We start from the raw sequence: 24,631 nt of genomic DNA, 5'->3' as shown, positions 1-24,631 counted from the left end.
CTCACTTTCAATTTGTATGTGTCCCTAGAAGTGCAGTGGGTCTCTTGACGACAGGATATATATGAGTCTTGTTTTTGTATCCATTCAGCCAGTCTATGTCTTTTGGTTGGGGAGTTTAGTCCATTAACATTTAAGGTAATTATTGATATGTATGTTCTTATTGCCATTTTATTAACTATTTTGGATTTATTTTTTGTTGCTCTTTTTTCTTCCCTTCTTCTCTTGTTCTCCTTCTGGTTTGATGGCTATCTTTAATGTTGTATTTGAGTTGTTTTTTCTTGTTTGTGTAACAATTGTAGATTTTTGGTTTGCAGTTATTCTGAAGTTTTGATATGAGTCTATATATATATGAGATTGTTTTAATTTGTTGGTCTCTTAATTGCAAGTTCATCTCCAGTGTCCTGCATTTGTACCCACCTCTTCTCATGGTTTCTGATTTTGGTGGCATAATTGTGCATGGATGACTTCGTATCTTGACTGTATATATACCTTTACTGGTAAGCCTTGTCATTTGTGGTATTTTTGTTTCCTGTTGTTCTTTTCTGCCTAGAGAAGTTCCTTTGTTGTAAGGCTGGTTTAGTGTTGCTGAATTCTCTTAGCTTTTGCTTATCTGTGAAATTTTTTATTTCTCCTTCAAATCTGAATGATAGCCTTGCTGGGTAAAGTAATCTTGGTTGGAGGTTTTTTCCCTTTCATCATGTTAAGTATATCATGCCTTCTGGCCTGCAGAGTTTCTGCTGAAAAATCTACCGATAACCTTATTGGAGTTCCCTGGTACGTTATTTGTTTCGTTTCCCTAGCTGCTTTCAAGATTTCCTCTTTGTCTTTAATTTTGGTCAGTTTGATTAATATGTGTTGGTATGTTTCTCCTTGGGTTTATTTTGTATGGTACTCCTTGTGCTGCCTGGATTTGAGTGAGTGGTTCCTTTCCCATGTTAGGGAAGTTTTCGGCTATTATCTCTTGGAATATTTTTTCTGTCCCCTTCTCTCTCTCTTCTCCTTCTGGCACCCCTATAATATGGATGTTGGTGCATTTAATGTTGTCCCAGAGTTCTCTGAGACTCTCTTCATTTGTTTTCAATCCTTTTTCTCTTTTCTTTTCTGCATCCGTAATTTCTACTAATCTGTCCTCCACCTCACTTATTCGTTCTTCTGCCTTCTGTATTCTGCTGTTAGCTGCTTCTAGTGAATTTTTTATTTCAGTTATTGTATTTTGCATCTCTTCTTGTTTAAGTTTTATATCTTGTATCTCTTTGCTCAGTGTTTCCTGTAAGTTATCCATCTTTGCCTCCAGTTTATTTCCAGTGTCTTGCATCATCTTCAGCATCAACAGTCTAAAGTCTTTTTCTTGGAAGCTGAGAATCTCCTCATCGCTTAGCTGATTTTCTGGGGTTTTTTCTTTCTCCCTCATCTGAGTTATAGTTCTCTGTCTTTTCATTGTAATAGGTTTTTGGTCTGGTGGTCTTTTTACAGATAATAGAGTTGTAGCCTCTCTTACTTCTGGTGTCTGTCCCCCTTGTGGCTTAGGTTGATATAGGGGCTTGCTCTAGGCTTCCTGATGGAAAGTGGAGCTGATTCTTATGTTGCTCTGGTGGGTGGGGCTTTGTCTCTGGATGGGATTAGAGGCTGTGTGCCTGGGGGGTCTTTAGGCAGGCTTTTTACTGAAGGGTGGGGCTGTGGTCCCTCTTGGATTGTTGTTTGCTCTGGGACTTCTCTGCAGCTGACTGATGGGTGGGGCCAGATTTTCCCAAAATGTCCACCTCCAGAGAATATTCCCAAGAGCTTTGCTTTCAATGGTCTTCCCTCACAACAAGCCACATTCACCCGTTTTCCCAGGATGTCCTCCAAGGACTGCAGTCAGGTTTGACCCACATTCCTGTGGAGACTTTGTTTTGCTCTGGGACCCAGTGCATGTGAAAATCTGTGTGTGCCTTTTAAGAATGGGGTCTCCGTTTCCCCCAGTCCCATGGAGCCCCTGCACACAAGCCCCACTGGCCTTCAATGCCAGATGCTCCAGGAGCTCTTTCTCCCAGTGCCACGTCCCCACACATGGGAGTTTGATGTGGGGCTCAGAACTCTCACTCCTGTAGGTGAGTCTCTGTGAACCAGTTAGTTTCCAGTCTGTGGTGCTTCCCCCTCCCCCCCCCCCGCCCCGGGGGAGGTATGGGATTGCTTATATTGTGTAATCACCCCTCCTACCTCTTGATGTGGCCTCCTCTTTGTCTTCTGGAGTAGGATATCTTTTTGAAAGTTTCCAGTCTATTTGGTTGAAGGTTGCTCAGCCTTTAGTTGTGAATTTTGTTGGTTTGAGGAGAGAAGTTGAGCTCCAGTCCTTCTTTTCCACCCTCTAATCCCATTTCCACATAGTCATTTTCTGTAAAATAGTGATTTTGAGGGCTCTTCTGTATAAAGACTTCTTCAGACAGGACTAGCATCTTTCAATTCAATTGTGGAAGAAATCAGCACTTTTAATCCAAAAACTTTCTAGACCTGCGCTGGTCGACGTGTTGCTGCCAGCTGGGGCCTGCCTCGGGAAGATGAGCAAGGGACAGTCACCATCCTGGACCCCCAGCCGGGGCCCTGCCCAGGGTCCACTGACAGAAGGGGAGAGCGTGGCTCGACCCCTCTCTGGCTCACACCTCCAGCTCTGGCTCCTGGGTGGGCAGACAGCAAGCCTATTTTTTTGTTTTTTGTTTTTTTTTTTGTAGTCATCATCCTAATGGGTGTAAAGTAATTCAAGAACATTGAAGAGCCTTTGATTTGAAGACTCCACAGCAGAAATAATGGATTATAGTCAGCTTCTTCCTTTTGCATTGAGAACCTGGGATCCAGAGAGATGGAGTGTCTGGCTTAGGGCACAGAGCTTAGTGGTGGCCTACAGAGCTCTTGGGCCACCGATCGGCCTAGCCTGTGCTGTCCATGTGGGCAGATGTATAGTTACTTCTCATTTCAGACAGGATTGTTGCTGAGGTTAATTGTCTTCACATTTGATCAGCCCGTGGTAATAACAGATGTTTTGGAGCATTTAATTTACGTCTGTTTTAGTACTTTTAACTAAATCCTTGCAACAACAGTATGGGCTAAGTTTTTTCATTTCCTTTTTATTCTGTTTTACTCTATTCTATTCTAGTCTACGCTACCCTACCCTACCCTATCCTACTGCCCCCACCTCCACCCAGTTTTTCACTTTTTATGGAGGTTCCCAGGCTAGGGGTCCAATTGGAGCTGTAGCCACCAGTCTATGCCACAGCCACAGCCACGCCAGATCTGAGCTGCGTCTGCGACCTGCACCACAGCTCACAGCAGTTCCAGATCCTTAACCCACTGAGCAAGGCAAGAGATCAAGCCTGTGTCCTCAGGGATACTAGTCAGATTCATTTCTGCTGAGCTACAATGGGAACTCCGCATTTCTGTTTCACAAATTTCATTATTTCCATCTTACAGATTTCTGTATTTCCATTTTACAAATGAGGAAACTAAGGTATGGAGAAGTTGGGCACTTTATCCACGGCCATACAACTTATGACGGGTGCACTTGGGCTCTGAGCCCAGGTGGTCTGTCTCCACAGTTTCAAGCTCTTATCCTTTATTGTCTGCCGTCACCCAGCACTGTGTGCAGCACACGCTCTGGTGGGGTTCATCTGCCACTGACAGCTGAGAGTGAATCACTAGTGTTGGGAAGGTTTCCATGTGTGGTAGCATCGATCAGTGTGAGTCTGTCAGAACCTTAGCTGTAGTCTGCATTTTAGTAGCAATGGCTGTGTGTACTAAAATCGCTTAAAGGAGCTGTGGCAGAGGGTTGGTTCAGGGTTAGTGAACCAGCTTCTCCACTTACCAATTATATAGCTTTGTTCAGAGGTAGCAGTCTCTGTCTCAGTGTCCTCCGCTGTCAAAGAAGATAACAACAGACCAGGTATTGGGAAGATTAAATGACAGTCCCTGTAAGGACGTAGCCCAGCACCTGGCACTCAGTAACCCTTCCGTACCTATTAACGGTTTTTATAGTTCCTTAAAATCACTGATTTCATTAGTTCAGTCTGAGCTCTCTGCTTCTAATTTTAAGTTAGTAAGGCCTTACTCTCATTACTCTCGTTTTGCCATGTACATTTCTTTTTTTGTCTTTTTATTCTCTTTTTTTTAGGGCTGCACCTGCAGCACATGGGAGTTCCCAGGGAAAGTTCCTATGGGTCAAATCAGAGCTGTACCTGATCGTCACAGCCACGCCGTTCAAGCCTCGTCTGTGACCCACACTGCAGCTTGTAGCAATACCTTATTCTTAACCCACTGAGCGAGACCAGGGATCAAAACTGTCTCCTCATGGATACTAGTTGGGTTCATTACTGTTGAGCCACAATAGGAATCCCTCTGTGTACATTTATTTTCTTTCTTTTTTTTTTTTGTCTTTTGTCTTTTTTAGGGCCGCACCCACGGCATATGGAGGTTCCCAGGCTAGGGGTCTAATCAGAGCTGTTGCTGCCAGCCTTTGCCTGAGCCACAGCAGCGCCAGATCCAAGCTGTGTCTGTGACCTACACCACAGCTCATGGCAGCGCCGGATCCACAACCCACTGAGCGAGGCCAGGAATCAAACCCGCAACATTATGGTTCCTAGTTGGGTTCGTTTCCGCTGCGCCCCGGTGGGAACTTCTCTTTTTTCTTTTTAAGTTTTTTATTTTGAATGATTTTTATTTTTTCCAATATAGGTGGTTTACAGTGTTGTGTCAGTTTTGTACTGTACAGCAAGGTGACCCAGTCACACATACATGGATACATTCTTTTTTTCTCACATTATCATGCTCCATCGTAAGTGACTAGATATAGTTCCCAGTGCTACACAGCAGGATCTCATTGCTTATCCCATGTACATTTCTTGGTCAAAGTTGCATATCATGGTCAAAACTGAGCATTGGGGGAAATAGGGGATTAAAAACTACAAGCGTGTCTTTAGGCTCCATGTTAAGTAATCCTGGGTTCCTGAATGAGCTAACGAAAGTGAACAACCCTAACATAATTTTGTAGAACTTATTAGTCTTGCTTATTCTGCTTTGGTTGTTTACTTTAGGTAGATTTTGGGGAGGGATAATCCCTCAGAGGCAGTAGTTTTTACATCTTACTTAGAACTTGTCTGTAAATATGGGATAAATGCATTTTCTTTCTGAAAAATAGGACACTGCCACTTACATTTTAAGTGGAAATTCAGGTGTTAATTGTATTGCCTTCTCTTCTCAGGATTTATCCTACTACTGTTGTTTGGAGTTGAAGGGCAAGGAAGAAGAGATACTGAAGGCACTTTCTCCAATGTGCAGCATAGACACAGGTACACTTGTTTCAAAGCTGAGTCCTATTTTAGTCTTTGTTCATTTCCTGAACAAGTGTCTGCTGTAAGCAGTTTGGAATTTAAACTTGCTTTCCTGAGACAGTTTTTATTCCCAATGAGTCTGTTAAAGAAAGCTTGGGGTGGCTTTTAAGTCATTTCTAACCTTGTTGAGTGTAAAATGAGAGAACCGCTATTCTGGTGGAATGAATTTAGGCAGGAAGAAACGCAAAACCCATTAAATCACTTATTCAGTAAACCTTTATTGAGAACTGATTGTGTGAACACAGTTATTCTTATGGCGATAGACAATAAATGACAGTCTAGGAGTTCCAGCCATAGCTCACCAGTAACAGACCCGACTAGTATCCATAAGGAACATGGGTTCAATCCCTGGCCTCGCTTAGTGGGTTAAGGATCTGGTGTTGCAGTGAGCTGTGGTGTAGGTCGCAGACGAAGCTTAGATATCCTGCATTGCTGTGGCTGTGGTGTAGGCCAGCAGCTACAGCTCCAATTTGGCTCCTGGCCTGGAAACTTCCATATGCCATGGGTGCAGCCCTAAAAGAAGATTACAAAAAATAATAATAATAAATGACAGTCTGGCTCTCAGAAACCAGTACTGCAGTCTCAGTGCTTGAAATCTTGGGATTTTGTTTTTATGTCAGGATTGACTTTCGCAGCAGTTCACTGTTTGTCTGGAAAGCGCCAAGGTAGTCTCATGCTTTACCGGGCAAATAAATACCCTCAGGAAATGCTGGGGCCCGTGACATTTATTTGGAAGCCCCAGGGGACCCCCGCCGACACTTCTGAGAGCAGGCAGTTGTGGATCTGGCTTCACCCAACTCTTAAACAGGTATAATTCTTGACACTGTCTCCTTCCTCATAGCTTTGTTACTCTGTGCTTAGTGTTGGAAATCAGTGCTAGAGAAATGTAAATAAGTATGAAAGTTTGACCCATAGATTGGTGTTTGAGTCTAGGGACGAAAACTATGTGAATATTAAATGAAGCAAATCTTTTTTTTCTTTTTTTCTTTCTAGGTCCATGCTTGCAGCATTGGGAAGTTCCTGGGCTAGGGGTCGAATCAGCTGCAGCTGCGAGCCTGTGCCACAGCCACAGCAGTGTGGGATCTGAGCCACAACTGTGACCAGCATGGAAGCTCACAGCAATGCCAAATCCTTAACCTACTGAGCGAGGCCAGGGATCGAACCTGCATTCCTCATGGACACTATGTCAGGTTCTTAACCCACTGAGCCACAGTGGGAACTCCAAAGAAAATCTTGACCTAACCTTTATTAAGCCCTAATAGAAGTAGTGATGAAAACCAGTCGTATTATGCAAAGGGCTTGGAATGCATTGAGACTAATGCTTCCACCAGCCTGACTGGGTTCATTGCTATTCAGGTGCTTGTTAGAGCCTATTTGATGATGAGAAGCTGGTTTGAGTAATTCTCATGACTTGCTAATACTGCATTTGGCTTCCCTTTTTTTTTTTTTTTTTTTTTTTTTTTTTAGTGTAGTCACTGCTTTTATACAATAGACTGTAAATTTTCTCCAGTTTCCTCTTTAAACTAGTTTTAGAATAATTAGTCATGTTGTTTTCATTAATCTTTGACATTTACGTTCTTTTTTGGTTCCAAGTGCCAAGCACTACTCAGAGGAATCAAAAAAAACTTTTTGATCTTGCTAAATTTAGTTTAATTTGTGCTGAATTAAAATGTAAATTGTTGAAGGTAGAAAAAAATAGCAAAAATGAAACCAACTTGAATCGGTAATATATTTAAATTCCAGAGTGTAAAAGCAAAATGTTTAAATCTATCTTTAGGATATCTTAGAGGAAATAAAAGCCGCGTGCCAGTGTATGGAACCCACCAAGTCAGCTGTCTGCATCCCCGATTCCCTTCTGACACCGTCCCAAGAAAAAGGCCAAACGGAGAAAATTGGTAGGAAGAGAAAATGGGAAGATGATGGAGAAAATGCTGAACCAATTAAGAAAATCATTGGTGATGGAACTAGAGACCCACTTCAACCATATTCTTGGCTGTCTCCAACCACAGGCATTATGATCAGGTATGGGCTGAATTTGCTCAGAACTAGGTTCTGAGTATTTTCAGTGAAGGTGTACTCTTTTTTTTTTTAAATTTTATTGAAGTATAGTTGATTTACAATGTTGTATTAATTTCTGCTATACAACAGAGTGGATTGGTGTGTGTGTGTATATATATGTATATATATACATATATATATATACTTTTTCATATTGTTTTCCATTACAGTTTGCCATAAGGATTTTGAAAAGAGTTCCTTGAGCTATACAGTAGGGCCTTGTTTGTCCACACTATATATAATAGCTTAGCTCTGCTAATCCCGAACTCCCAATCCTTCCCTTCCCAGAGTGCTCTATTTTTGCTGGTGAAACAGACATTATATATGATGGAAGTTTCTTTCTTTTTTTTTTGGCCATACCCATAGCACATGGAAGTTCCCAAGCAAGGGATGGAACCTGTGCCACAGCAGTGACGCCAGATCCTTAACTCACTGAACTGCCAAGGGGCTCCTGGAAGTTTCTGTCTTAAGACTTTCTCTTTCTTTCAGTGATTTCACAATGGAGATGAACAGATTCCGGCTGATTGGTCCACTTTCCCATGCCATCCTAACTGAGGCATTAAAAGCTGCTTCTGTCCACACCGTAAGAGTAAATGTGATTGTGATGTTTTATTTGAGTTGGGTCCTTCTTGGCAAATTTGTGAAACCTAATGTAATTTGGTAACATTTTGGGTTATGCCTTATAAATGTTTGTTTCCCTACTTGTACTTATTATCAAAGACTTTTTTTTTTTTTTTTTTTTTGTCTTTTTGCCTTTTCTAGGGCCGCTCCCGTGGCATATGGAGGTTCCCAGGCTAGGGGTCCAATTAGAGCTGTAGCCACTGGCCTACGCCAGAGCCACAGCAACGTGGGATCCGAGCCGCATCTTCGACCTACACCACAGCTCATGGCAACGCCGGATCCCTAATCCACTGAGCAAGGCCAGGGGTCAAACCTGCAACCTCATGGTTCCTAGTTGGATTCGTTAACCACTGAGCCATGATGGGAATTCCAAAGACTTTTATCTTTCACTTCTCCTAGAAGAGAAAATCTAAGTGAATATATTAAACTGACTTGTTCTTTTTTTTTGTCTTTTTAGGGCCACACCTGTGGCATATGGAGGTTCCCAGGCTAGGGGTCCAGTTGGAGCTATAGCTGCTGGGCTATACCACAGCCACAGCAACTCGGGATCTGAGCCGTGTCTTCCACCTACACCACAGCTCATGGCAACGCCGGATCCTTATCCCACTGATCGAGGCCAGGTATTGAACCTACGTCCTCATGGATGCTGGTCAGATTCTTTCCCCTGAACGATGACGGAAACTCCTGACTTGTTCTTATTTAAATACAGACTACTCCTGCAGCTTCTGAGTCTTATAGAAGGGTCTTAACGTCTCCTCCATAGGTGGGTAACAGGGAACCCCTAAAATCCCTGAAAGTTTATGCCAGTTTTTTGTTTGTTTGTACTTGTGTGATGCATATTTTCTGGTGCAGGTTTTAAGAGTGATCTCTAAAGGTGGGAGCAATGTGTTAAGTACATCTCTGTCCAGTAGAACTTTCTGCAAGAGTGCCATTCAGTAGGGGAGCCACCAGCCACATGTAGCCACTGAGTGGCTAGTATGACTGAGGAGGTGAATGTGAACCTTTATGAAATTTTAATTAACTAATAGTTAAATTTGAATAGCTCTCTGCGGCTAGTGGCTGCCTTGTTGGCAGTGCAGGTCTGGAGAGCAGACACTAGATTAGGAATTGGACACTCTGGGGTTCAGATCTGGCTTGTTTTCCTGTATTAGTGCAATTAACCTCTCAGTGCCTGTGCCTCTCACAGATTGGACATGTCGAATGTGGTGAGAGATCTGAACAGAATTCAAGCTTTTAGAAAACGTCCTTTAAGAAACAAAGGCCACTTCTCCCTCCTCCGTTGTTTCTACGCTGGTCTCAACCAGTGTCGACTCTTTCCTTCTTTGTTCACCCCTTTCACTCCATTCTCATTATTTATTTATTTATTTTTGCCTTTTTGCCTTTTCTAGGGCCGTTTCCCTCGGCATATAGAGGTTCCCAGGATAGGGGTCTGATCTGAGCTGTAGCCGCTGGCCTACACCAGAGCCACAGCAACTCCAGGTCCTAGCAACGAATGCAACCTACCCCACAGCTCATGGCAACGCTGGATCCTTAACCCATTGAGCAAGGCCAGGGATCCAACCCGCAGCCTCGTGGTTCCTAGTTGGATTCGTTAGCCACTGCACCACAACGGGAACTCCCATTCTCATTATTTTTGAGATCAAGTCCAGAGCCCTTAATTTGACTGGTAATCTTGTGCCTCTGTGCCTGTCTGGTCTTATCTGTTCTCACCTTCTGCCCTTGAGCCACACTGGCCTTCTTTCAGGTTCTAGGCTGTGTCAGCTCTTGTCTTCCTTAGAGCCTGTCTGAATATTCCCACCTAACCACACTGTTGGTTAAGCCTTCCTCATTCTTTAAGTTTCGGTGTCTATATCATTTTCCTCTAGTATCCTTTCCTGACCACCCCCTACCCCAGTTAAATTACATGCGTCCTCTTGTTTGCATATTTATGTGCTGTTCGTGTCCCATTAGACTCTGAGCTTTGTGATGGCAAAGACGGGGTGTCTCTTCTTTAACCTGCTCCCCCAGGCTTAGCACAGTGCCTGGTGCAGAGTAGGTGCCCCTCTCTAGTGAATACATTGCAGAGGGAGGGTTTGAATCCTGCAAGTTCAGTTCCAGGGCCTGTACGTTGAACCACTAAGCCGTGCCACCTGAGTTTCTGCGTGGTAACTAGTGCATGTATTACAGGTTGCGTCTTTAGACTCTGTAGGAGCTCATCCTACTTCAGTGACCTTGGGTGTGAATGAATCACAGCTGCCATGCTCTCTTCCTGGGTGTGCCTATGACACTTGAAGTGTTGCCTTAAACCTTCCTCAGTTCTTAGTCCTGTTCAGAAAAGATGCGAGTGAAATAATTGTGTATCTTATTTGAAATTCCTAGAAATACTGTAGTTGTAATATGTCCTTTTTTTTTTTTTTTTTGCCATTTCTTGGGCCGCTCCTGCGGCATATGGAGGTTCCCAGGCTAGGGGTCAAATCGGAGCTATAGCTGCCAGCCTACACCAGAGCCACAGCAGCTCAGGATCTGAGCTGCGCCTGCAACCTACCCACAGCTCATGGCAACGCCAGATCCTTAACCCACTGAGCCAGGCCAGGGATTGAACCTGCAACCTTATGGTTCCTAGTTGGATTCGTTAACCACTGAGCCACGTCGGCAACTCCATAATATGTCCTTTCATTGAAGATTCCCTCTAAAGGTATTGGTTTGGTTTTTCTTTGGTGAGGAAAATTTTATTGCTTAAGTCTCAGAGATGAGGTTGGTAATGTTGGGAGAAGAGCAAGGAGCTATTTTTTTCTTGTTGGCACTGTGTTCAAGAGAGACTACAGGTATGAAGTAGATTAGTCAGGTGGTCTCTCAGAAAAGCATGGATGTTTTCCTTAGTATGTGAAATCTTGAGAGAAGTTTAATGCTGTGCCTCTGCCTCTAATTAGAAGAGCACTGTAGTTAGTCTAGTGTTAGTAACTATATATATATATATATATATATATACACTTTTGCTTTTTAGGGCTGTCCCTGCAGCATATGGAGGTTCCCAGGCTAGGGGTCTGATCAGAACTACAGCTGCTGGTGTGCACCACAGCCACAGCAACACAGGATCCAAGCTGCGTCTGTGACCCACACCACATCTCACGGCAACGCCAGATGCTTAACCAACCTACTGAGCAAGGCCAGGCATCGAACCCGCAACCTCATGGTTCCTAGTTGGATTCATTTCCGCTGTGCCACAGTGGGAACTCTTAGTGTTAGCAACTATAGTGACAATAGTGGCAGTTTTCCTAGTCCCGTCTCTATAAAACATTCATTCCCACCAACAGGATAATAAGATGGGGGCCAATATCACAGCCAGTTTAACAGAAATGATTCAACCGGACTCATTATTGTGTGGTAAACAGGAGTTACTGTTTTCCAGGAGGGGGAGGACACAGAGAAGACACCTCACCGATGGTGGATTGAAACCTGTAAGAATCCTGATAGCGTTTCCCTTCATCACAGACAAGAAGGCATTTTTGGACTGTTGGGAGGTATACTGGGGGAGGACTGGGTGCTGCTGGGAGGGAGGGAGTGTGAGGCGGTTTAAAAGAGCATTTTGCAGTTGAGCTGCCTCCATGTAGTGGTGCTTTTTAATGTGTAACTGTTATAATACAGCAAGAAAGCAAGGAAGCGAGGTACCTGAACTCAGGGCATAGACACTGTTTTAACTTGTTTACGAAACCACAAAGAAAGGAGATGTCACTATTCTGAGATAAACGCACCCACACCAGGTACTAAACTAGAATCTGTGTTTACCTGCACGTGATTGCATTTGCCTATAAATCCCCTATAGTTACTATTGACAGAAACATACACATTCACATTCTAAAATAACCCGTTGTGTTAATTTAATGCTTTTTCTAAGAAACCTCACTCTTCATGAATGTTAATTTATTCCCTAAAAGTATCAATGGGAGAAAAAGGGAATACATGCCTTTAATAATTCCCCCAAGATGAAAGTGTCATGAAACACATTTGAAAATAAAAGCAGGTATGTATGTGAGTGATTCTTGTATATGCTTCGTTCTTTTCCTTCTTTTATTTTTAAAGGAATTACATCCCCAGCGGAAATCCCGGCAGGTACTGTTCTGGGACTGACGGTTGGTGATCCACGAATAAATCTGCCTCAAAAGAGGTCCAGAGTGTTGCCCAATCCCGAAAAATGCCAAGGTAAAGTTCTTGAGACACCTCTGGTTTTCCTTACCATGTTGAGCAGTCAGTCCCATTAGAAGAGTTCTGTCTGGGAGGCTTCTGCAGTGACCTTGCCTGTAAAAAAAAGTTAGGGCGATTTTTACCTGCCTCTTTTCAGAGTGATTATGGTCAAAGCAGGTGGTGTGTACGGACGTTATCGTTTAGCTGTGAGTCAGGTAGCCTGGTCTTTATGTTCCTTTTCCCCCTGAGTTCTTTCTTTTTGGTATCTAGTAAAACCCGTCTCTCTGCAGACTGGGTTCTCTGCAAATGCCTGGCTTTTCAGAATTTTAACTGGGAGGAAGGGATCGGCACCCGCAGCTGGTCTTGTGCTCTTTGGAAGCCTCTGTCTAACCATACAGATGATCCAGGTTCGAATCCTGGCAAGGCCATCCCAGGTGCCAGAGGGTAAGAGGTCTTGCTTTAGACTCAGTAGAGTGGCCTCAGGGAGTCCTGGGGGCGGGCAAAGGAGGGAGGGTGGGGACTGGCTAAAATTCGAGCGTGATCTGCCATTTGCACCAGTTGTGTTAATAATGTCTCATTGTATTTACTGGCATTTAAACACGATTATTGGAAGCATAATTAAAAATCAGCTTGCGAATTTTTTGGAGAAAAGATACAGGTGTGTGTAGTAACAACTTTATTTTGTTTTTTTTTACTTCCACTCGTCGTTAGATAGCTTTTTCAGAGGGCAATAAATTACTGTCAGAACTCCACACGGAAGGTGGATTCAGCAAGAGAGGAATTTGAGATACATAAGGAAGTTAGTTAATTATGGAGACCAATAATGAGTCACTGCCTCTTTTCTTTTTTGATGGTGACATAGTCTTGTACAACCATGAAAATTGCAGCATCTACTGCACTGATAAATGCTAACTGTCATCTTTGCCACAAAATTGTAAACTACTCAGTTTCTCTTGCCTTTTTGAAATAAGGCAAGTTATGTATTAAATCCTAATGCTTTTAAAATGAATCGGTTCAAGGAAAATTAAAATCTACCTTAAAAACTTGATTTAATTTCTACTATAAAAGCTTACCACCTTATTGGGTTTTTTTTGTTTTTTCCTTTCTTTCTTTTTCTTTTTTTTTGGCTGCACCCACAGCTTGCAGAAGTTCCCAGGCCAGAGATAGGATCTGAGACACAGCTATGACAATGCCAAATACTTAACCACTAGGCCCCACCAGAGAACTCTTGGTCTTTTTTTAAAATTCAAGTATAATTGACTTAGAATGTAATATAGTTTCAGGTGTACAGCATAGTGATTCGGTATTTTTCTCCATTGTAAAACGATCAGCACAATAAGTTTTAACTATGATCCATCACTGTACAGAGTAATTACAGTATTATTAACTATACTCCCTACACTACACGTTACACCCTCGTGGCTTCTTTTATAAATTTGTATCTGTTAATCTCCCTCACTTATTTCACTCATTCCCCATCCCCTTCCCTCTGGCAGCCACCAGTTTTCTCTCTGTGTCTATGACTCTTATTATATTTGTTCATTTGTTTTTTAGATTACACATATAAGTAAAATCACATAGCATTTGTCTTTCTCTCATTTCACTTAGTGTAATACCCTCTAGGTCCATCTGTGTTGTCACAAATGGCAAGATTTTATTCCTTTTTATGGCTGAGAGTATGCCATAGCACCATATATATGTGTGTATATATACACACACACAAACACGTCTGTATAAAATATGCATAAATATACTCACATGTCTGTATAAAATATACATAGACTTGTTTATTGCTGATACCTGTCATATTAGGGCCCAGTTACTTCCAGCTTACTTTTTTTCAGCCATCAGTCCCTCACAGGTTATGTGCCATCAAGTGACCTCTCTATGTTGGCATTTTAGGACCTTAGCCTACGCTCATAAATTATCTGACCCTTTTTTTAAAAAAATTCTTCAGCCCAACAATGTAAGATTTTTCCTATCTGATTGCAGGTAGGAAGTCTCTTCTAACAATAGATATGTTTATAACTGAAGAAATTCCTCCTCTTCTCCCATGAGAGCACTTGTTTGGCATGATGGGGCTTTTTTAAAGGGATGAAACTGCGTTTCACAGAAAATACACTCATTGTAAAGAAATGTGAAAAATGCCTTTTATAGAAAGGAATCGCGATTCAGTTCAATAGGAAGGGGTTATCAGAGACTTGAAATAAGGGGACAGAAGACAAGGATGAAGTCTCTTGGCTTACCTCCATTGGGCCTGGGGTGACATAAAGAGCTCTGAAGCCAATAGTTAAAATATGGCTTGTGCCGTCATCGCATATTATCAAGAAATGCAGTGATTCTTAAGCCTTGATTATCTTTTCTTTTCTTTTCTTTTTTTTCTTGGGCCGCACCCGTGGCATATGGAGGTTCCCAGGCTCTGGGTTGAATCAGAGCTGCAGCTGCCAGCCTACGCCACAGCCACAGTAACGCAGGATCCCAGCCGCATCTGTGACCTACTCTACAGCTCACGGCAACACCGGATCCATAACCCGCTGAACAAGGCCAGGGATCGAATCCACATCCTCTTAGATACTGGTCGAGTTCGTTTTCCCTGAGCCACCACGGAAACTCCAGACCTGATTATCTTAAATGTGGAATTAAGCAGTTATTTAGAGGCAGTTTACTATGGTATTCGCACCTTACACACTAAAAAAATGTCAAAGAAATAAGTTTAGGAGCCTTTGTAATTTCATAGATTATGAAACCAACTGTAAAAATAACAGTTTCTGCTCAAGTAAATAAATTCCTCTAGAGACGTTACGTAAATGCCTATGGAATATTTTCTTGTAACAGGAGGTCACCTGGCAGTGTTCGGAATTTGACCTCACTGATCTAAAGAATGTGGTTTAAGGCTGTTTCTTTTCCTTCTTAGATAATGAGAAAGTTAGACAGCTGCTTCTGGAGGGTGTGCCTGTGGAGTGTTCGCATAGCTTTCTTTGGAACCCAGATATCTGTAAGAGTGTCACAGAGAATAAAATCTCGGATCAGGTAACTAATGGTAAAGTCGTGAAGACAGGTTGAACTTGATCACGCTAGAGACCACAAAAGTTCTTTCATGCTTCGCAGAATCCCACAGGCTTCCTTATTTTCAGTCTATTCATCCCTTCCAACATATACTACGATTTTTTTTTCCCTTCTGTTCTTAGAGAAGAATAGTCTCTAGAAAAAGTTGATACAAAGACTTTTCTTGAAATGATGATCTTAGGGTTTAAGTTTATGTTTTTCTTTTTTCCCCTTCAATGTTCTCCGTCTTTAAGTTCAGTGCTTGAACTCCTACCAGCACTGGGCATTGTACTGATGATAGGGTAGGTGACGAGCCTATGGGTGAGGAAGGACAGGGCACCCGGGAAGCCCAAAGAAGGGGTACTGAACCCAGACTAGGGACACTGGGGGAAGAAGCTTCCAGGGTGGAGGAGCTGGCATTTGAGTTAACTGTTAGGTGGGTGGGCAGAATTAACCAGACTTCTTGGGGCCAGAAGCCAAGGCTGCGGTGGAGAAAGGATTGTCAGAATTGAGAACAGCATGTGCAAGAGCCCATGAACCAGGACGATGTGTTCAGGGATTTCCAAGGTCAGTAACTTGGAGTTAAGAGTTGGGCAGGAGATGGAACTAAAGAGATAAAATGAGGCCAGAGCATAAAAGACCTCGAGGCATTTAAAGGATTTGGACTGAAGATGTGGGTGGCCTTTGAAGATTTTTAAGCTGGGCCCTGACATGATCAGATTTCACTCTGTCAGTGCTCTGGAGAGAGGGATGGGGATGACGGGGCACAGGAGCTGGAGAGACTTGTGGTTGGATGGCTTTTAAAGAGACCCTTGAAATAGTCCAGATGGCATTTTAGCTGTGGCAGTGTGGCTGGAATAGAGGGGCTGGGGTTTAATACATGTACCTGGAAGGTGAAGCTGACAAGACTCAGTGGTTGATTGGAAGATGGGAAGTGAGAAAGAAGGAGGCTTGTAGGTTAGCTCTTGACATCTAGCTTGGTTTTAGGAGCTCAGCTATAAGAGAGCAGGGGCCAGGTCTGACTTGTCATTGCTGTTCCCAAGTTCTGGCAAAGTGCCTGGTTCATAACAGGTGCTCAGGAAATAACTTGAACGAACGAGTAAAGGAGTGAACAGTAAATGTTTGAAGGGGTGAACAAATGAGCAGATGAACTGTGAGAACTGTGCATCTCTCAGCTAGCTGGGACATGTAGGAGGAAAGTGATGGAGCAAGGAAGAAGAGTTTGTTCCTGGATAAACTGAGTTTGAGGGGCCTCGTGATATCCTAGGAACAGATGTCTAGGAGATAGGTTACAATCCCAGGGGGGAGAGTTAGGAGGGTGCAAATATAGATAGTTTAGAAATACCAACACGTAGAAGGTAGTGGAAACTTGACCTAAGCTAAAAAAAAGGAGACTCGGGACTTGGTGATACATGAGTTCAGGTGGTTTCTTTCTTTTTTTTTTTTCCTTTCTTTCCTTTTTCTTCTCTCTCTTTCTTTTTCTCTTTTGCTGCAGCTGGAGCATGTGGAAGTTCCCAGGCCAGGGATGAAACCCAGGAGGCACAGCAGTGACAATGCTGGATCCTGAACTGGCTGAGCCACCAGGGAACTCATGGAGGGGGTTTCTTCTGTAGCTTCCCCAGTGGAAGGCCTCTCTCCCACCTGTTCATCTCTTTTTCTAGCCAGCAAGAAAAGACTAAAAGGAGGCTGCTGTCCCCTCCCTACAGTTCACTTAACAGATAATTTATAGCATCCTTAAGACCTGTTGAGAAATTTTCTCAAGCTCACTTGCCCCTGCTTGGGAAGTTGTTATTTATTTGTACCCTTTTTAACTTCATGACCACAAATCTTAAATAAATGTAGGGACAGAGTATCAAAATAGAAGATTAATTTCGATAGAAGAAATTGGCGGAATGTATGTATATTATTGTATAACTTTGAATCATCTAGTATACTCTAGTCCAAATTTAAGGCAATTTGGCATTTTCTACCAAAGCACATGTAGAGAGGGAAACATCCTGGGAGGAATACCTTGTATTTAACATGGCTCACACTTGTTTATTGAGAACTCTTTTCTCTTGCTTTTTAAAAGAGCGTTGAACTTTCTAAAGCTGCTTATCGGGAGACCCAGTAGCAGCTCCCAGAACATGAGCGCTGTCTTGAATTATTTTCTTCCACTTTAGGATTTAAACCGGAAGAGGAGCGAGTTGCTGGTGCCCGGATCACAGCTTCTTTTAGGTCCCCATGAGTCCAAGGTTCCTATACTACTGATTCAACAGCCAGGAAAAGCGACTGGTGATGACCAGCGAGGCTGGGGAAGTGGCTGGGACGTCCTGCTCCCAAAGGGCTGGGGCATGGCTTTCTGGATTCCTTTTGTGAGTTACTCTTTGGTTCCACCTAACAGTGATAATGTTTAAAATATATTCCTAATAAATACCAAGTGCTGAAAATATTCTTTTTTTTTTTTTTTTTTTTTGGTCTTTTTGCCATTTCTTGGGCCATTTTTGCAGCATATGGAGGTTCCCAGGCTAGGGGTCCAGTTGGAGCTGTAGCCACTGGCCTATGCCAAAGCCACAGCAGCACAGGATCCGAGCCATGTCTGCAACCTACACCACAGCTCACGGCAACGCTGGATCCTTAACCCACTGAGCAAGGCCAGGGATCGAACCCGCAACCTCATGGTTCCTAGTTGGATTTGTTAACCACTGCGCCACCACGGGAACTCCTTGTATTTTTTATTTTTATTGTTTTGTAAAATGTTCTTAACTTTATGTACAATCTAGAAATTGAGTGCTATTTTTCCTCTCTTAGAGTTATAATCTTGGATACGAGATAACTTCATAAAATCCCTGGAGCCAAATTTTTATTAGAGTTGTGCTGACAGTTTGTGAATTTTTGAGGTTTTAAAAGTGGCCTGATTTTTAAAATAGTAGTAGCATGAAATTGTTGGAAGTTTTTTGTTTGTCTGTTTTTGACCACACCTGTGCCATGCAGAAATTCCCCACCAGGGATCAAGCCCCAAGCCACAGCAGTTGACAATGCTGAGTTCTTAACTGCTGCGCCTCCAGGGAACTCCCTAGAATACGTCTATTTTTTACGTGCTAACCACATATATCTGTTTATTAACTGCAACTACATTTTTTATTAAAATCTAATGTCCTTTTTTTTTCCTGCTTAGTTTAAATATTTCTTTGAGTATTAGAGGACACATCAGGGTATTAGATTCATGGGGGTAATTAATTTTAGTGTTTATGCCTTTAGTGCAAGAGACATTCAGTTAATCATTTAGGAGTGGGAATATTTTTTTTTTTGTGGGGAGGGAATAATTTTAAATGACTTTTCAATTATGAACTGTTTCAAGCATGCAAAACTATAGAGACTGATACAATGAACACCTTTGCACACTTCACTTCCACCATCCAACTTAAGAAATAAGACATTGCAGGCTCATTGGAAACATGCTGTGCCTCCCTCTCCATTTCCCTTGTCCTTCTAAAGGAATCACTAGTCTTATTTTTGGTGTTTGTTAGTATCATGCATGATTTTATAGCTTTATTAAATATGTGTGTATCCGAAAATAAAATATAACTATGACTGTCCTGTTTTTAAATTCTGTATAACTCCCCGTATGTTTGCTTTTTGCAACTCGCTATATTCACTCAGCATTGAGACTTTTTCCATGTTGATTGAGGAAGCTCTGATTCATTCATTTTGACTGTTGTATGCTAACCCATTATAGAATAATCCCCCGGTGTATTTATCCACTCTCTTTTTGATGGGTATTCTCGTTTCCCATTTTCCCCGTACGAAGAATTCCGCAGTTTCACTTTACATTAGTGTAGTTGACAGATCTCTCTGGCATTTCTTTCAGATCTATCGAGGTGCACGAGTCGGAGGATTAAAAGAGACTGTAATGCATTCTCAGTATAAAGGGTCACCCAATGTTCCAGGTGATTTCCCAGATTGTCCTGCTGGAGTTCAGTTTGCTCAGGAGCAGGCTAAGAATCTTCTGGAAAAGTACACAAGGTAAGAAACTGGCTTAAAGGGAATGCACATTGGCCAATATCGTTTGCCCTGGTTTCAGTGACTGTGATGTGACGTTCCCAGCCTTGTCTGTGAGGTCAGTTCCTGAGACACAATGAAGCAGATATTACTTAGGTCAGGAGATTGTCTTTACAGTTTTTACAGACCCTTCCAGGCTACAGCCCTTCTCGTAGTTATTCGATTCATGGATAATGGTGAACACCCACACTGGGGACTCGAATTCCAGGTGCTTGTTAATAGAGTCCCACTACTAACCCCCCTCAATATGGAAATTGTGGGGTTTCTTTGTATCTAGTCATCGATGTAGTACATGTTTATGAATTCTTTTTTTGTCTTTTTAGGGCCACACCTGCAGCATATGGAGGTTCCTAGGCTAGGGGTCCAATTGGAGCTGTAGCCACCGGCCTTCACCACAGCCACAGCAATGTGGGATCTGAGCTGCATCTGTGACCTACCTATATCACAGCTCACGGCAACACTGGATCCTTAACCCATTCAGCGAGGCCGGGGATTGAACCCTCATCCTCATGGATACTGCTAAGCCATGACATGGGAACTCCACATGTTTATGAACTTTTGATGAGAGTAGCACAGACCTCTTGTTTGCTGTGGCATCTGCAGTATCTCGCCAGTGCTTAGTGCACAGTGGGCCTTAAGAACTTAAACATTTGTTGCTGATGATTGGGTGCATAATTGAATGTTGAGCTTCCGTGACTGTGAGCTCCACAGTTGTGCTCTTCTGTTCACTGCTGCAACCACAGAGACAGGCACTACCTGGCTTTCCGACTGTTTGAATGATGGATGAATGCTTGAGTGAATGAACTGGGATGTGTTCCTGGATCGCTGGCTTACAGACCCTCTTAGGGCAGTGATCATGTGTTTGTACATCCTGTGCCTCCCATAGTATGCAGTTGAGGGGCTTCTCTGTGCTTTTCAAATATTAATTGACAATCGTGGTGTTCCCATCGTGGCTCAGCAGTTAACGAACACGACTAGGATCCATGAGGATGTGGGTTCGATCCCTGGCCTCACACGGTGGGTTAAGGATTCGGCGTTGCTGTGAGCTGTGTTGTAGGTCACAGATGAGGCTCGGATCTGGCATTGCTGGGGCTGTGGTGTAGGCTGGCAGCTGTAGCTCCGATCTGACCCCTAGCCTGGGAACCTCCATATGCCATGGGTGCAGCCCTAAAAAGCCAAAAAAAGAAATTAACAATAGTACTTATTTCTCCGTTTTTTTTTTGTTTGTTTGTTTGTTTTTTTTTTTTTGAAAAACGCTATACTGTTTTGAAACCTACCTTTTTAACTGTATATTATGGAATGTTTTCCCATATCAATAAATAGGACTCTAATAAATCAAGTGTTGGGAAACTTTTTCTGGAAAGGGCCAGATGATAACTATTTCTGGCTTTGTGGGCCCTGTGGTTTCCATGGCAACTGCTCTGCGAGTGTGGCTGGTTTCCAGGCTCACTATGTGGCCACTCCGATTTGAATTTGAATTTCTTGTCACTTTCACTTGCTATGAAATATTTTCTCTTTTTTCAGTCATTTAAAAATGTAAAAGCATTCCTAGGTCATGGGTCATGTCAGGTCAGGCAGTGGGCCTGTGAGTTGTAGTTTGCCATCTACAAAGTAGAGTTGGCATGGCTCTTGTATGATTTATCAGTGTCCCTTTAGGTTATTTCTTATTTTTTTGCTCTGTGTTCTGTGAACAGCTTTCCATATGTGTCTCTACATATTTGTCTGATTTATTCATTTAGCGCATGTTTATTTAGAACCTGCCATGTGTCAGACATTTTTCTAGGCACCTAGGCTACAGCAGCGGACAGGGCGGACAGAGTCTTTTCTACTCTCATGGAGCTTATTCTTGATGGAAGCACATGTTTCCAGGCTGAGGGGAGGGATCCAGGAGCAGGGAGGGAGGCTAAAATTGCAAGAGCAAAACCCTTGAGCCGGAAGAGGGGTGACATCCCATAGGATCAGGCTCAGTGCTCTCATTTAATTTTTAAAATTAAAAAAAACTATTATTGGAGTTCCTGTTGTGGCTCAGTGGGTTAAGAATCGAACTAGTATCCGTGAGGATGTGGGTTTGATCCCTGGCCTTGCTCAGTGGGTTAAGGATCTGGCATTGCCATGTAGGTCACAGATGTGGCTTGGATCCCACGTTGCTGTGGTATAGGCTAGCAACTGCAGCTTAGATCAACCCTTAGCCTGGGAACTTCCACATGCCATGGGAGCGGCCCTAAAAAGGAAAAAACATCTTATTTTTTTCTATTTTGGTGGCCCTGCAGCATACAGAGTTCCCAGGCCAGGGATCAAATCCTAGTTGCAGTTGTGACCTACCATGTAGCTGGGGCAACACAGGGTCCTTTAACCTACTGTGCCGGACCTGGGGTTGAACCTACGTCCTGGTGGTGCAGAGAAGCTGCCGATCCCATTGTGCCACAGCAGGAATTCCAGTGCTCTCATTTTAATAGGCCGGAAGGCTGACTCTGCAGTGTGAATACAGATTTAGGTAGGTTAGATGCTGGAAAGATTGGGTAGTGCCCTCCTGATTGTGACGTCTACTCAGTAGAAAAGAGACAAGGTTATTTGCTACGAGTAAGAGGGGGAGAGAAGCCACGGAGATTTGAGGAGAGGAGTTGATACAGTGTCTAGGGGAGTGAAAGATGGAATTGACTGGAGAAACATAAAAGAGATTTGTAAGAAAGGTAAGCATCCTCTTGAGTTTTGTGTTTATACCGTGAGACCATTCAGGACTATTGCGTGTTCTTCCCCAGGCATGTTCTGCCAATCAGGGGCTGGCGTGGCTTAGGTTGAGGGTTGAATGTCAACAGAATGGGCTTTGCTGGGGGACCTTGTGGGTGCATTGTCTATTACAGCAAGAACTGTAAAAGAAAACAAAAAAGCTCAGCCAGTAGGGTTGGTCATTATTATTTTTTATCATATTTCTTAGTACACTTTTTTGGGTATGTTTGTTTTTTAAATAGGCCGTGGTTATCTTTTTTTAAAATGATTTTTATTTTTTCCATCATAGCTAGTTTACAGTGTTCTGTCAATTTTCTACTGTATAGCATGGTGACCCAGTCACACATACATGTATACATTCTTTTTCTCACATTATCATACTCCATCATAAGTGACTAGATATATATAGTTCCCAGTGCTATACAGCAGGATCTCACTGCTTATCCATTCCAAAGGCAATAGTTTGCATCTATGAACCCCAAATTTCCAGTCCATCCCACTCCCTCCCCCTGGGCAACCACAAATCTCTTCTCTAAGTCCATGAGTTTCTTTGCTGCGGAAAGGTTCATTTGTGCCATATATTAGATTCCAGATAAAAGTGATATCATGTGGTATTTGTCTTTCTCTTTCTGACTTACTTCACTTAGTATGAGAGTTTCCAGTTCCATCCATGTTGCTGCAAATGGCATTATTTTGTTCTTTTTTACAGCTGAGTAATATTCCATTGTGCATATATACCACATCTTCTAATACATTCATCTGTTGATAGACATTTAGGTTGTTTCCATGTCTTGGCTCTTGCGCTGCAATGAACATGCATGTGTCTTTTTTTTCAAGGAAAGTTTTGTTGGGATATATGCCCAAGAGTGGGATTGCTGGGTCATATGGTAGTTCTATATATAGTTTTCTTTTTTTTTTTTTTTTTTTTTTGTCTTTTGTCTTTTTTGTTGTTGTTGTTGCTATTTCTTGGGCCGCTCCCGCGGCATATGGAGGTTCCCAGGCTAGGGGTTGAATCGGAGCTGTAGCCACCGGCCTACGCCAGAGCCACAGCAACGCGGGATCCGAGCCGCGTCTGCAACCTACACCACAGCTCACGGCAACGCCGGATCGTTAACCCACTGAGCAAGGGCAGGGATCGAACCCGCAACCTCATGGTTCCTAGTCGGATTCGTTAACCACTGCGCCACGACGGGAACTCCTATATAGTTTTCTGAGGCACCTCCATACTGTTTTCCATAGTGGTTGTACCAATTTACATTCCCACCAACAGTGCAGGAGGGTTCCCTTTTCTCCACACCCTCTCTGGCATTTGTTATTTGTGGACTTAATATTATGGCCATTCTGACTGGTGTGAGGCAGTACCTCATAGTAGTTTTGATTTGCCTTTCTCTAATAATCAGTGATGTTGAGCATTTTTTCATGTGCTTGTTGCCCATCTGTGTATCTTCCTTGGAGAAATGTCTATTTGGGTCTTTTGCTCATTTTTCCATTGGGTTGTTGGCTTTTTTGCTGTTGAGTTGTATAAGGCTGTGGTTATCTCGATTGTCCAATCCTAAACTGCTCAAAATTGGTTCTCCCCTTTGATTTCCTTTAGACGCCCTCCTGCCAAACGGCCCAATTACGTTAAGCTTGGCACTCTGGCACCTTTCTGCTGTCCCTGGGAGCAGTTAACTCGAGACTGGGAATCAAGGGTCCAGGCCCGGGAGGAATCACCGGCAATTCCCTCTCCAGGGGGTGAGGAGAGTGGCCCCAGGAGAGACGTGGTGCCTTGTGCTCCCACAGCCCAAAGGACTCTGCAGCTCTCTGATGATGCGGGCACATCCCTAAACGACGCAGACATGATGGACACAGATTGTCCAGCCCCGGCGGGGACCAAGTGGGTAGCAGGCCGGGGTGCCCCCCGTAGTCTCCTCTGCGTTGTGAGGTAAGTGCACATGACTTCTGGATGCATTTTGGATCGTCTGTTTTCTAATACTGTCCCCTGACACAAAGCCCAGGTAGATTTTTCCCTTTTAGAAGGGAAAGCCAGCCCTTCAGTGTATCGTAGAGGGCTCAGGGAGAGGGTTAAATCACATTTGATTTGGGGCATGATGCTAGCTGATGAAATGACTGAAACTCATATCATCAGTAGAGCTAAACCAGGGCTGGTTTTCCCCATGCTTTGTCTTTGCTCGCAAAGCTGTACCTCCACGCGTGTGATCTCCGGTAACAAGGAACCCCTGGCAACATTCTTTGCTTGAAATCGCTGAGTGAGATTTCTTCCAGTTGCTTGTGAATGATCTGCGTTTGTGGCTGCCTAGGTCCCCGATCTTGGTGCTATATCATCAAGTCACAGAGCGAGCGTGTTCTTCTCCCAGGGCTGCTGCAGGCTCCTCAGTTCTGGTTATCAGTTACTCTTTATTCTCTGATTTTAAAAGAGTGCCACCCCTCTTGCTTGCTACTTATTTTTCTGTATAGTAACCTTGTAATTTCATAGCCTTCTTTCTTTCTTTTCATATAACTGTCCCTTAGAGTTTCTTTTCTCATGGAAAATAGCAGGTCCTCTCTTAATTCTCTTACAGTGATTACAGCCATAGATTCTACCCTACTGTCTTTATTTTTGTCTGCCTTCAACAAGTTGC

General features: G+C 43.1%; 1 protein-coding gene across 2 annotated transcripts in view; it reads left to right on the top strand.

Moving 5' to 3' along the window:
* POP1 (POP1 homolog, ribonuclease P/MRP subunit) overlaps window positions 1–24,631 on the top strand; it is a 48,181-nt gene that overhangs the window by 21,349 nt on the left and 2,201 nt on the right. For both annotated transcript variants that reach the window (XM_003481375.5, XM_085022000.1), the window contains exons 6-15: window positions 5,228–5,315; window positions 5,978–6,165; window positions 7,135–7,379; window positions 7,905–7,998; window positions 11,425–11,536; window positions 12,096–12,215; window positions 15,112–15,227; window positions 17,405–17,596; window positions 19,093–19,247; window positions 23,605–23,934. In XM_003481375.5, the coding sequence (XP_003481423.2) occupies window positions 5,228–5,315; window positions 5,978–6,165; window positions 7,135–7,379; window positions 7,905–7,998; window positions 11,425–11,536; window positions 12,096–12,215; window positions 15,112–15,227; window positions 17,405–17,596; window positions 19,093–19,247; window positions 23,605–23,934 (1,640 nt within the window). The remainder of the gene's footprint in view (window positions 1–5,227; window positions 5,316–5,977; window positions 6,166–7,134; window positions 7,380–7,904; window positions 7,999–11,424; window positions 11,537–12,095; window positions 12,216–15,111; window positions 15,228–17,404; window positions 17,597–19,092; window positions 19,248–23,604; window positions 23,935–24,631) is intronic.

The sequence above is a fragment of the Sus scrofa genome, chromosome 4 (assembly GCF_054392235.1).
Source record: "Sus scrofa isolate SSC_HxYL_T2T_F1_AM1 chromosome 4, Sscrofa_HxYL_maternal_Yorkshire_Landrace_v2.0, whole genome shotgun sequence".
Taxonomy (NCBI): Eukaryota; Metazoa; Chordata; class Mammalia; order Artiodactyla; family Suidae; genus Sus; species Sus scrofa.
The sequence above is the reverse complement of the archived record's forward strand: the minus strand, read 5'-3'. Positions and strand labels throughout refer to the sequence as shown.